At 37.5% G+C, this 13,980-nt stretch overlaps 1 protein-coding gene across 1 annotated transcript in view; it reads left to right on the top strand.

Annotated features, from left to right (window-relative positions):
• Positions 1 to 2,829, top strand: part of LOC310938435 (uncharacterized protein) — a gene marked incomplete at its 5' end in the record, with an annotated part of 29,421 nt that extends 26,592 nt beyond the window's left edge. Inside the window, 3 exons of the mRNA XM_083902927.1 lie at positions 107 to 493; positions 1,180 to 1,275; positions 2,768 to 2,829. Of these exons, the coding sequence (XP_083759053.1) occupies positions 107 to 493; positions 1,180 to 1,275; positions 2,768 to 2,769 (485 nt within the window). The 3' untranslated portion in view covers positions 2,770 to 2,829. The remainder of the gene's footprint in view (positions 1 to 106; positions 494 to 1,179; positions 1,276 to 2,767) is intronic.
• Between the last annotated feature and the right edge of the window lie 11,151 nt (positions 2,830 to 13,980).

Consider the following 13,980-nt stretch of genomic DNA (forward strand, 5'->3'; position numbering starts at 1 on the left):
GATATCCGTGGTTTCCGTGCAACACCACTTCAGCCATGTTGTCTCTCTGTCTCCCCTCTGTCTGTTCCTATCCTGAGCCACTTCAGCTGTTCTCCTTGTGCCGCAGGCTCCGGCTGCAAGATGCGAACGTTGGACAGTGGGATCGGGACCATCTCCCTGCCTGAATCCTGTTCCTTCTTCTCCTCCATACTGCATCTCCTCCCCAAATCCTCACCGACCCCAGAACAGTCCCTCAGTCCTCCCAGTGGGCCCGGCTCCTCCAGCGAGGACGTGTCTCCCTCCCCGTTACCGCGGTGGAGAATCCCCACCGGCTTTAAGGACAGAGGCCGCACGGGGATGCCCAACTCCCTGTCCGACTCGTCCGTGGCCCTTATCCCGTCAGTGCCTTTCCCCACTGTGGCCTTCCTCCAGCCCGTCCAACCCCAGTCTGAACCCATTGTGACGTCTGCCAGTGTGTGTGATACCCAGAGCAGACTCCCCAGACCAGCAAAAGGTAAAGTAAAAACTACGAAAAGAAACGAGACCTTTGGGTCCGAGTGAAGCCTATGTAGCTATAGATTATGATATAATTTAATACTTAAATAGTTTTTTGGCTCGACCAAAAAACATAGTTCCACAACTGGACTGACTCGACTGTTGCCTAGCAACACAAACACTGATCACATTTGTGAATGAAATTGAAAAAAATTGTAAAAGAGCACTCGAGTAGTTTTGCTTAATAGTTGAAATGAAGGTCACGTTTGACCTCTAATGGAACAAAAAAGGCCTTAAAAATCACCGTATGGATCCAGCTAATAGTCATGGAAGAGTTTGACTAACTCTTTACATAAACTCTTCCAGAGCCTCAGACACAGAACAGATTGCACCACTTGCATCAGTCTTGTGCTTCGGTGGTGAAATGCATATTTGATTAAATATTTTGTCCCCCGCAGGGACAACTTTGAACATATAAACCTGGCTCTGTGTGTTTCAGTGTTTGTCAGAATTCTAAAATGTGTCGTGGTTCCAGGACGTCAGCCGCTGCCTTTTCCTCTGTCACTCACGTCCTTTTGAATTCCAAATCATAAGAGGTCGGACTCTCTGTGTCACTAACTCCACATTTAATCCCCTTCACTTTAAAGAAAAACCCTCACACGTGTTTCATCGTGTGCTTCTTCTTCTTCTTCTTCTTCTTTCCAGGTGGAATGGAACCAAAGAAGTTAACGTACATCAAATCGAAACCTCGAGCCGCGCCGAGCCAACAGAAAGAGCAGACGAGGCTCCAGCTCGCCAACTGTAAGACTTTAAGTTTTTATTAACCGACCTCTGACTGACTTCAATCCTCAGGGTTAAACACATCATTTACCCCCTGTTAGATTTGCAATTATGCAAGAAATTATTATTTTTAAAGGTCAAAGTGAGTCAAAGTGAACACATTCGCCCGTTAAACGACAACATTTTTCCTCATTCCTGTTTTGATTTCTGTTTGATTTAAAAACTAAGCTCCGACCTTGGCAAATAATAATAAGAAAAGTTTGACAGATTCTTCACCGAGTTGTTTTAAGGGATTATATAGGTGATATTTCACCGGGGGAACATTTATTCACTTCATATTAAGACGAATGTAGGATCTGCTTCTTCAAACTCTGTCTGTCGCTGTTGTTTGTGTAAAGGTGAGGAAAAGTGCGAGCATTTCTCTTTCGTCACATTGTTGACGGAGTCTTTTTGCCTCCAAACTGAACTTAAAATGACAAACAGTTCAAACATTTCCGTCCCACACTGAGCAGAAGGCAGGTTTAAGGAGGAGAATAAATACACGACAAACACAAGTCGGCCAAACGTCGTCTGCTTCCTTGTACACTACATCAACACTGGTCTTTGTCTTTGTGAGGTCCAAAAAAAAGGTTAAAAACATTTGACCCACAATGTTAAACGGCTTTTTCAGGGTTAAGAGCTGGTTTAAGGATTAGAGTTAAAGTTAAAGCTTGAAGATGTGAGCTTTTAACACACACCGCTAGGTGTGACCACTAAATGTTAACATACGTATAAAAAACACGTATGTGTGTATAGAGAGAACAGTAAATACACAAAAAAATTTTTTTTTCAAATTTTGGACGACATAGTATAGTATGACGTTTTTGTCAAATTTTGGACCAACATTTTTTTTCAAATTTTTTTTTTCAAATTTTGGACGACATAGTATAGTATGACGTTTTTGTCAAATTTTGGACCAATTTTTTTTTCAATTTTTATTTTTCAAATTTTGGACGACATAGTATAGTATGACGTTTTTGTCAAATTTTGGACCAACATTTTTTTTCAAATTTTTTTTTTCAAATTTTGGACGACATAGTATAGTATGACGTTTTTGTCAAATTTTGGACCAAATTTTTTTTCAATTTTTATTTTTCAAATTTTGGACGACATAGGATAGTATGACGTTTTTGTCAAATTTTGGACCAACATTTTTTTTCAAAAATGTTTTTTTTTTTTGCTCTGGGGCTCCACCTGCAGACATGTTATGGTACTGCAACCAGTAGTTCTTTGTCGATGTCATTCATGAAGTAGATATTTTTAATTGTGTTGATTTATAAAGTGGAAATGATGGTCCTCAGTATGCAGCAAGTACAAGAGTGTGTGTGTGTGTGTGTGTGTATACATATGCATATTTATATATATCCTTTTTTCCTCAGACATGATAATTGTTCCATCTCAGTTTTACTTTTATCTATGATTATTTGAATATGCAAAAGACAGTTTTGATTTATTTTGAAATCTTCCATTCCAGAGTTTCTGAAGTGGACTGAGTCGACCGAGGGTCGGCGAAAACCGAACAATCGCTTGGATTTGATCGTCTTTTAGGTCACATGGAGTTTGGACTCTTGCGTCTGTCTGTGAGGATGAAAACTCCTCACCACTTGGGCACCGCTGGCTTCCTTCATGTGCTCAGCGTCCAGATGAGACACTTTGTAGCCTTTTCAGATGTTTGCCGTGAAACGCACTGGGAGCCATTTTGGAGGCTGGGGCAGCTCGCTGGCATCAGCTGTGAACACCTGGTACCACTCTGCTGCACCACTACAGTCACATAGACACCATGGATTTCATTTTACCCCTGACAACAAACTCCTTTATCATAGTTCTTCATCAACCTCTAATAAATTAATCTGACGCTCTTGCAAATACAGCGCTCTCTTCTCGTTCTCTGGTCAGTTTGGTCGATGAAAACATCCGTTTCTTTGCGTTTACAGTCCGTTATGTAGATTTTTTAGTTTGTACTGTTTATTCCGAGGATCATTATTGCAACAACACATCATCAGTACTTACCTCTCTCGCATCTAAATCCAGCTCTCATTCCTTAAACCTCGTTTTCATCCAAAAGTACGAGCTGGAGAAGCATTGATGACTGGAGCACAGGGACCGTCTACAAAGTGCAACACCTGAAAAAGATGTTTTAAAAAAATATTCAATAACTTCACTAAAATACAGCATAGTGTCATCAAAATTCTGACAATCTACAGTGCGTAATGTAGATTGTTTTTGTTTGTACCGTTTATTACGAATATGCAACTCGTACAAGGCTTCCCGATTACTACTAAATAAAGTCTTCGCTCGACTTGATGTAGAAATGAAATTGAGGAAGCTAAATAATAAAACGCAGAAAAAAGAACTATAGATGATAAATGCGAAAAAAGGAGTGAGAAGAAGCATAGCGAACACCGCCGCTGTTCACACAGACTGTGTCTGTTGAGCACTCATTTGCCTTTAAAAATCATTTAAAAAATACTCTAAATACTCTTATGTTTTCAACCCTGTGCACTCATCAGTGCTGCACAATAAAACGTTATTTTAAATTAAATTAATTGAATGAGGAAACTGAGGGAACTTCTTTTTTTCTCCCTGATGACGGCTCGAGGCTGAAAAGTGTTTGTTTTAATCGGTTCAACATGACCACGCCACCACATTAAAGGCATTTTTATTCGTTTCAAAGAGACAGAGAGAGAGAGAGAGAGTGCCTTGGAGTTTTTTCCCCCTTCGACTCTTTATTTCTGCGCGTTTCCCGTCCAAAGACCAACCTCTTATGAACCTCTCATGTGAGAACCAAGAAGCGCTCCTGTTAGAGCCAAAGAGTTTTCAATCTTCCATATTTGACTCCACCATCAAAACACATTCATGAATGCGGTTAAATCACAGGGTTTTACAGGCACAGCCACTTTGCGAGCAGACCGGAATCCAGAATGGCTCCAACAAAGATGATGATGATGATGTAGCTCAGTCAAGATCTTCAGTAGATTTTTACTGTCGCTGGTTTAGTTTTTAGAAAATGGCGCCAAACTGATTTCCTGAGATTCCCCATGTACAGCACTTACTTATATCCGACTGATTGCCATTCACGAGCTCTACATCTCTCAGAGCGACGTGCAATAACTTGTTGTATGCTTTTTTTTTTTTTTTTTTTTCAAACTCACTGTTAATATCAACTTGCATGCAGCCTGTTTCTGGCGTACTCTAACCCACGAAATGCGCCGTATGAACCCGCCGCCGTACGAGGTGTGAAAAAATCGCCATACGCGCGAAACTCTGTGCACTAGACGAGTATTTATGAAATAAGGCACATAAGCTGTAAGTAAAGCCATGTACAGTGAGGCTGACTGTCACGCCTGCAGCTACCCAGCGATCCCTTGAAATGAAGCTGCACTCTGATTTTATATATTGAAATTGCCATATCATATTATATTAACCATTATACAGTATATATATATATATATATATATATATATATATATTATCCACAGTCATGACATCAAGACAGAGCAGTGAGTTTTTTGCATGTAACCTTTGCTGTGAGGCTCCCAGCATTTGTTTTGCAAGCTCAGGGAAAACGCAATCTTTTATTTTGTCTCTGATCGACGCTGTGGATTAATATGTTGAAGCATTTCACTGCAGCCGTAACGATCCGTGTGTCACTCGTTTTTCAAAATAAAACGGAAAAAAACGGACAACTCGTTTTTTTCCAATTTCCAAAAACTAAATTTAGAAGGATTTGAAACTTCCACGATCAATAACATTTAAACAGGATATTGTTGTAACATGTAAGACATTTTTTGACGTAACGTAGACGACAAGCTACCACTTAATTTTCATCAAAAAAAAATAGTCTTCTAACCCTTCCGAGCTGGAGAAGCTACATTGATCTCTAACGCGCAGTCATCCGCGAGACTGGAGGGAGCGCAGGGACCGTCAACAAAGTGCAATACCTGAAAAAAATATTTAAGAAATAGATATATATAATTCAATAAATTCACCATATCACAGCCTAGTGTCGTCAAACTTTTTAACTCATAACTTACAGCAGTTATTTGTCAAATTGTGTTGATTTGCAGACCAGTTTTATCGGAAAAAAGCGGGAAACGCTCGGAAATTGGGAAAAACAGAGTCGTATATCCGTGTTTTTTTCTTCCAATTTTACGTTTTTATTTTGAAAAACGAACGATACACGGCTTCATAACTCGCCAGGTTTTACTGTAACGGTTTAAGTCAAACTAGCCTAGTTTGTGTTTTGTCTGTGCATTTAACCGTAAACATGTTACACCCACTCTCTCTCTTACTATATCCTTTACAGTGATGTTTTCCAGTGTCATGAATGCATATTTGTCTCCTGTGTAGATATGTTTTTGCCAAAAACAAATCTGATTATTGCCAAACTGCTCTGAGCTAATCACATTATACAGAGAATTAATGCAACTTAATCTACATATCATCTACTTGTCATGGTGTGACTATAGCCATACTCTTTTTTTTTACGTGACGTAGAGCAAAAAACAAACAAAAACTATAAAAAAAAAAAAAAGCACTGTAAATGTTGCACAATGCCATAATTATTATTATTTGTGTCACACTATTTAAATGAGATATGTAGCGTTTGTACAGGATCAGGGAAACAGGACGGGGCTGCACTGACATACGGGTAGATGGAGCATGACGTCTGTGTTTTAAAAAAAAAAAAACGTGGCTCACATAACGACGAGCGTGACTCTCGCGAGAGTATTGTATTTTTCTAAACACGTACTCTTTAACGCCCTGTATTTGTACTCAGCACTGACGAGGAGTGTACTTTAATATTTAATGCACATTATTGTTACGCTCACTATTACAGTAATTCTTCCTTTTTTTTTCCCTCCGGTGTCCATTAATAATAATAATAATAATAATAATAACAGTGATGTTCCCCGTGTGACAGTCATCTTAGCAGAATTACCCTACAAGAATTGTATATTACTGATATTCTATGTTTTATGTCAAATTAAAAAAAGAAAGAAAAATAAACTATTTCACTACTTACAGTACAGCGGTGTCGTTTGTTTTATTAATATTTCAACATGTTTAACATTAAGGGTTTGTCATAATGTGGTTCTGCCTCATTAGGACCAGGTTTTGAAAGTTTGATTTGAATTGTGCTTAGGTTCAGTTTAGTCATTAGTCATTAACCGTATGCCTTTTATGCTTATTTTAACCATAAAAGGAAAAAAAGAAGTGATTTTGTACCTTTTATTCCAGAATCTGGCATTTATTTACAATCTACTGCACGTTAAAAAAAAAAAATTGTATTAACAATTTTAAATAAAGGAAAACAAAAGGTTTTATTTAGAAAAAAAACACTGTAGTTGTATGCAAACAACAGATTTTGTGTGTTAAATTTGAAATTGGATGATCGTCACATTGTTTCACCCTTGAAAGGGCTATTTTTTATGGTAAAGACTTGGTTGGTTTTAGGTTATGGTTAAGGTTTGTCAATCAGTAGTTTTGGTTAAAGTAGACATAATTTTTATCCCCTATTTCTACTATTTCTTAACCTAGTTCCCTTTGGTCAAAATACCTTAAGGATGAAGCGCTACAGCAGTTCAATCACTCTGCCAAAACAGCCGTGTTCAGAACGCTCCATTTTGAGCGCCTGTCTCTTTAAATATGCAAATGAGACACAGGAAACTACATCAGCGTCACTGAGGCTCCGGCGGCTAATAGCAGTTAGCATTTAGAAAAGTCATCATTTAAAATGTAATTTACTGTATAAAATGTATCCACTGGACACGTAAATCCTCTGAGGCTGGAAGTTTGTGTAGAACTCTGTGCTGCACTGTGGAGCCAGGGATAAAGCGGAACTCTGCGAGACAACAATTCCAGGAATGTGTCATTGTGACGTAACAATGAGCGCGGAAGTCAACAATGCCCGTTTTGAGGCGGACCACAAAAACATGAGTAAGTCTTCTTTTTTTCCACACTTTGCCTCCAGAGTCCCAAATATCAGTATTAAATTGATTAAAAAGTAGATTTTCCATGTGTCTAATTTCTCCAAATTCAAACCCCAATCTCTTTTTGTTAAAGTGAGCAGCGAGTCCTCGTGACTGGATGTTGGCTGCACTGCACCACAGCTCCTCGTGTCTGCTCCTGCTGGGGCAGCTGTGCTGGCAGAGGGAAAACCGGAGTGAAAGGCACTCGGAAGAACGCGTTTACGACCGCGTACGTCTGAAAACAAGTGACAGTAGTCACGATGATGCACGTTTTCTTTTCTTTTCTTAACACTTTGCGATCACTTTGAGGCCGACTTCAGTCTTAACAGCTGTTTACTTTACAGTCCGAGGAAACGAGGTCTGTGTCAGACTTTATTCCTTCAGACGCATCAGTGTTAATGAACTCTTTGCTTAACCAAAAAAAAGGCATGTTGGTAGTTCTCTGTCGTTTTCCTTCGTTCGCCTCAGTTTATCTTCTAATGAATACGAGTACTGTCTTTTTTTTTATTGTTTCATAATAGGTAATTACCTGCGTGTTTGTCCTGTGTTGCCCAGAGCCACCCTGTCAGATCTGTGAAGGTCAGAGAGTTTGATCAAAATTAAAGTGATGTATTTATGGAGACGCACACGCGCACACACACACACACACACACACACACACACACACACATACACACACATTCTTGTACTTGCTGCATACTGAGGACCAGCATTTCTACTTTATAAAGCAACACAATTACACATATCTACTTCATGAACGACATCTACAAAGAACTACTGGTTGCAGTACCATAAAATGTCTGCAGGTGGAGCCCCAGAGCAGAAAGGGATGGAAGAAAATTTAAAAAAAAAATTTGACCAAAAATGTTTTGGTCCAAAATTTGACAAAACCATCATACTATACTATGTCGTCCAAAATTTGAAAAAATCTTTGACAAAAATTTTTGGTCCAAAATTTGACAAAAACATCATACTATACTATGTCGTTCAAAATTTGAAAAAAAAAATTGACCCAAAATTTTTGGTCCAAAATTTGAAAAAAACGTCATACTATATTATGTCGACCAACATTTTTAAAAACATTTGACCCAAAATTTTTTGTCCAAAATTTCTGGTCCAAAATTTGACAAAAACATCATACTATACTATGTTGTCCAAAATTTGAAAAAATCTTTGACAAAAAGTTTTTGGTCCAAAATTTGACAAATAAAATTCACCCAAAATTTGACAAAAACGTCATACTATACTATGTCGTCCAAAATTAGAATTTTTTTTTTTTTCTTTACAAATTGAGTATAGCATGTTATAGCAACCTAAGGAAGTGATTTCAATGAAAACAAAGTGAGGACCGGCCAAAATGACCTCACTTTGTTGGTTAAAAACCCTCATTGGTCTTCAGTATGCCGCAAGTACAAGAACACACACGCACGCACGCAAACGCACACACAGACTGTGTGTTAGACTACTGAAGTGAAACTGGAGTAAACAAATGTGTTTGTGTACCTGTGCACCGTTTAAACTGTCCGAGTCGACGCTTCACCCTCGCTTTCCCGCTTTGACCTCGTGGCTTTTTATTTTAATTTAGAGACACTTAACCCAAGACAACGTTTCACTCGGGTTCGTTTCGTTCAAAACCGTTTCGCGTCCCCCTTTTAAGATGCAGTTCACAGCGCGCACAGACGGCTTTTTATGATCTGATGGTCGGTCATCCTTGATTGGTGGAGCTCCTTTAAAAGGCTCCATGCGTAAACGCCTCCCACTGAGCCATCGGTCATGTGGTGACACTTATTGCTCAGATGTCGCCCACGAAGACAAAGTGCAGATTCTCATTCAGAGCAGCGCTCTCCTAAATACTGCAACAACTGCTCAACTTCAGCCCAGGAAATTTCCTTCTCCTGCTGAAAAACCACCTGAATAGAAACACAACTCTTACATCTCCACGACGGATTAGGGCCACGCGTGAACAAAAAATATATTTTGTCATGCTGAGATTAATCTCAATATGTTGACTTTAAACTCAACTTTATTCTCTAAATTACAAGTTGATATTTATTCACGTTTAATCTCGACATGAGATGCCGACTTTATTCTTGAAATTTCACATTTAATCTTGACATGATATTTCGACTTTATTCTTGAAATTTCAAGTTTAATTTCATATTCCAACTTTATTCTCAAAATGTCACGTTTAATATTCCAATTTTCTTCTCGTTTAATCTCGACATGATATATGGACTTTATTCTCGAATTTTCAAGTTTAATCTCGACATGATATTCCGACTTTATTCTCAAAATTTCAAATTTAATCTCGACATGATATTCCAATTTTGTTCTCAAATTTAATATCGACATGCTAATACGACTTTATACTCGAAATTTCAAGTTTAATCTCGAGTTCATATTCCAACTTTATCCTCAAAATGTCACGTTTAATCTCGACATGATATTCCAATTTTGTTCTCAAGTTTAATCTCGACATGATATACGGACTTTATTCTCGAATTTTCAAGTTTAATCTCGACATGATATTCTGACTTTAATCTTGATATTTCACGTGTAATCTCGACATGCTATTCCCACTTTATTCTTGAATTTTCAAGTTTAATCTCGACATGATATACAGACTTTATTCTCGAAAATGTCAAGTTTAATCTCGACATATGAAACTATCACCACATGTGAATTCACATCCTTTCTTTGTCTGAAATGTGAGGTCTGTGTTCTACTCTTACGTCCATCCAAAGTAGACATTCATAGTATTCAATTATGTCCCAATGTATAATTACCCAAGATCCAATTAGACTGATGAGGACAGTAAATCACAAACAACTTCTTCACGGCTCCTTGGTTCAGCGCTGTCACACTGTTTCATGCGCTAATTAAAAGAGGACGATTGTAACAGCTCTGAATCAGACACGAGGTTTGACACAAACCAAAAATCCGTTTAGCGTCGAGACGAGTGAAAACAGTGACGAAGCACTGAAATACACTCTGGTGCTGCAGCTCAGCAGTTTGCCTTCACGGGTTTGTTCTTCACTAAAATCCATTCTCTACTCGTGCAGCAGGTGCTGGAAGGTGTAGTGATGCATACACGCTATAAATTGAGTTTGGGTGTGGTTAAGGACAGGTCGTTAAGCTGTCAGGTTCAGAAGCAGAGCAGGAATTCTTCAGGCAGGTTTTTAGACCTTACGTCAAACGATCCCCCGCAATGCTCAAAGCTGAAGGAGACACTCGTCCATCTGTATGTATGAACATTTTGTCGATTTTTCGAACGACATGCTATAGTATGACTTTTTGTGAAATTTTTGGGCTACATAGTATAATATGACCTTTTAGTCTAATTTTGGACAACATTTAAAAAAAAATTTTTTTTGTCAAATTTTGGACCTAAACATTTTTTCCAAAAACATTTTCAGACTTTGGACGACATCGTATAGTATGTCGTTTCTTGTCAAATTTTGGACGAAAAAAACTGTTTTCAAAATTTTTTGGACGACATAGTATAGTATGTATTTTTGTTAAATTTCGGACAAAAAATGTTTTCAAAAAATAGAATAGAATGTAGATTTTTGTCAGATTTTGGACGACATAGAATAGTATGTCGTTTTTGTCAAATTTCAGATGAAAAAACTTTTTCAAAGTCAGCAAGAATAGCTTGTGCTGGAAGAGAAAGACTTGTATGTCTGAAGTTGTGAGTTCAAACCTGATGGTCAACTGTTGTGAGTGCAATGTTCAAAGTTCAAATTTATTTAAATTCTTTTGGTCAGAAGTTCTAAGAACTTCAGATGATTTTTATACACGTGCTCCTGCATTGTCTAGTTGCTGTATAATGCTTTTTGTTTCATTTTCGTAGTGTTTCAAAAAGTCATGTAAATTAACATGGTCACGGGCCGCTGTTGCATTGCCACTGTTAGCAGCGAGACGCCATGTTTCTACGGGAGCCTGTAAGGACAAACCAGAGAGAACAAATCGAGCGCCGAGACGAGGCTGAGAGCAGATCTTTTTACGCGTTTAGAATGGAGGACCACAGGTATTTTACAGCGGATAAAGGAACACCAGTACCTGACCCTACGCCCACACCAAAGACGACGAGGACGACATTTGACCGGCTGAGGATACCGTAGAGCTCAGGGATCTATCTTGTCAACAGATCCAATCAACCAACAATGAAAGAGTGAATCCAACTGAGGAGTATGTTTTGAAGTTTTGAAGCCCGATAAGTGTGAACTTCCATGAACTAGTCCTATTAAGTGAGTTAGCCACGCTGCAGTGAGTGACATGTTCCCTCATTACCATGAAAACAAACACTGTCATTAGCCTCATTTTCTGTCACTATCCCACAAACATCATCCTGCTGCTGTAAACGCTCATTAGTGCAACAACTGAGTATCGATCTGCCAGTGGACAAAAGTAACAACTTTAAAGATTAATGTTGATTTAATAGAACGACACTGCTCAAATTCACAGAACACTTCCTTTGTGATTTTGAATCCAGCTCTAGGACATTGCATTTTTGTTGTTGTTGTCAAAGGATTTTACTAATTTGATCAGCATAAAAAAAGGTTTATGAAATTTATACAGTATATTTTAGTCCTCTGTTATTTCTGATAATGGATTGATTAAGGACAGACGTCATCATTACAACTTGGGATGTGAATCTGTATCGGTCTGCATCGATATCGATCAAAATCTGCTAAAAACATCTGATTTTGGACAGATAAATTTGCATTTGTGTGAAAGTTTTTGTCTCAATGTCCAAAAACAGGCCAAAAAAATGTAACCTTATGTACAGGCGTTTTTCCAACTCTCTCCTCTCTGGTGACAAAGACACTGATTCGCCAGCTTCCTGCAACAGCGCGAGTGAAATGACCGTAATAACCACATGCTTCTCAGCTTTCAGCAACTGTTAGAGTAGCAATAGCACAAACCGTTGCGTAATTAATTACGGTAATGCAGAGTGCTGTTGCGTGAACATGTCATCTGCGATACTCTGTGTCCAAGGGTTAAAAGTCTTGGCTCCCTCTAGTGGATGGGTTGTGTTCCATACAAGTATTTAACGTGAACCTTTAACTCACTCTGTTTACACCGTCATCTTTGCCTGTTCATGTATAATCTGACACACTACATCACAGATTCATTTTTGTTTGATTTAGACACCTCATTAAAAAAAAAATTTAAGTCATACTTTAGTATGTCGTCCAAAATTGAACAGAAAAGTCATACTTTAGTAAGTCATCCAAAATTGAACAGAAAAGTCATACTTTAGTATGTCGTCCAAAATTTGACAAAAAAGTCATACTTTAGTATGTCGTCCAAAATTTGACAAAAAAGTCATACTTTAGTATGTCGTCCAAAATTGAACAGAAAAGTCATACTTTAGTATGTCGTCCAAAATTTGACAAAAAAGTCATACTTTAGTATGTGGTCAAAAATTCAACAAAAGAAGTCCTGCTATAGTATGTCGTCCAAAATTGAACAGAAAAGTCACACTTTAGTATGTCGTCCAAAATTGAACAGAAAAGTCACTGTTTAGTATGTCATCCAAAATGAGTCAAAAAAGTCTTACTATAGTATGTGGTCCAGAATTGAACAGAAAAGTCATACTTTAGTATGTCGTCCAAAATTTGACAAAAAAGTCATACTTTAGTATGTCGTCCAAAATTTGACAAAAAAGTCATACTTTAGTATGTCGTCCAAAATTTGACAAAAAAATTATACTATAGTATGTAGTCCAGAATTGAACAAAACAGTCATAATTTAGTATGTGGTCAAAAATTCAACAAAAGAAGTCCTGCTATAGTATGTCGTCCAAAATTGAACAGAAAAGCCACACTTTAGTATGTCATCCCAAATTTAACAGAAAAGTCACACTTTAGTATGTCATCCAAAATTTAATAGAAAAGTCTTACTATAGTATGTGGTCCAGAATTGAACAGAAAAGTCATACTTTAGTATGTCGTCCAAAATTTGACAAAAAAGTCATACTTAAGTATGTCATCCAAAAAGGGACAAAAAAGTCTTACTAAAGTATGTGGTCCAGAATTGAACAGAAAAGTCATACTTTAGTATGTCGTCCAAAATTTGACAAAAAAGTCATACTTTAGTATGTCGTCCAAAATTTGACAAAAAAGTCATACTTTAGTATGTCGTCCAAAATTTGACAAAAAAGTCTTACTTTAGTATGTCGTCTCAAATTGAACAGAAAAGTCATACTTTAGTATGTGGTCCAGAATTGAACAAAAAAGTCATACTTTAGTATGTGGTCAAAAATTCAACAAAAGAAGTCCTGCGATAGTATGTCGTCCAAAATTGAACAGAAAAGCCACACTAGTATGTCATCCCAAATTTAACAGAAAAGTCACACTTTAGCATGTGGTCTAAATTGTGACAAAAAAGTCATACTTTAGTATGTCGTCCAAAATTTGACAAAAAAGTCATACTTTAGTATGTCGTCCAAGATTTGACAAAAAAGTCATACTTTAGTATGTCGTCCAAAATTTGACAAAAAAGTCATACTTTAGTATGTCTTCCAAAATTTGACAAAAAGTCATACTTAAGTATGTCGTCCAAATTTTGACAAAAAAATCATACTTTAGTATGTCGTCCAAAATTGAACAGAAAAGTCATAATTTAGTATGTCGTCCAAAATTTGACAAAAAAGTCATACTTAAGTATGTCGTCCAAAATTTGACAAAAAAGTCATACTTTAGTATGT

Source organism: Microchirus variegatus (assembly GCF_963457635.1).
Source record: "Microchirus variegatus genome assembly, chromosome: 16".
NCBI lineage: Eukaryota > Metazoa > Chordata > Actinopteri > Pleuronectiformes > Soleidae > Microchirus > Microchirus variegatus.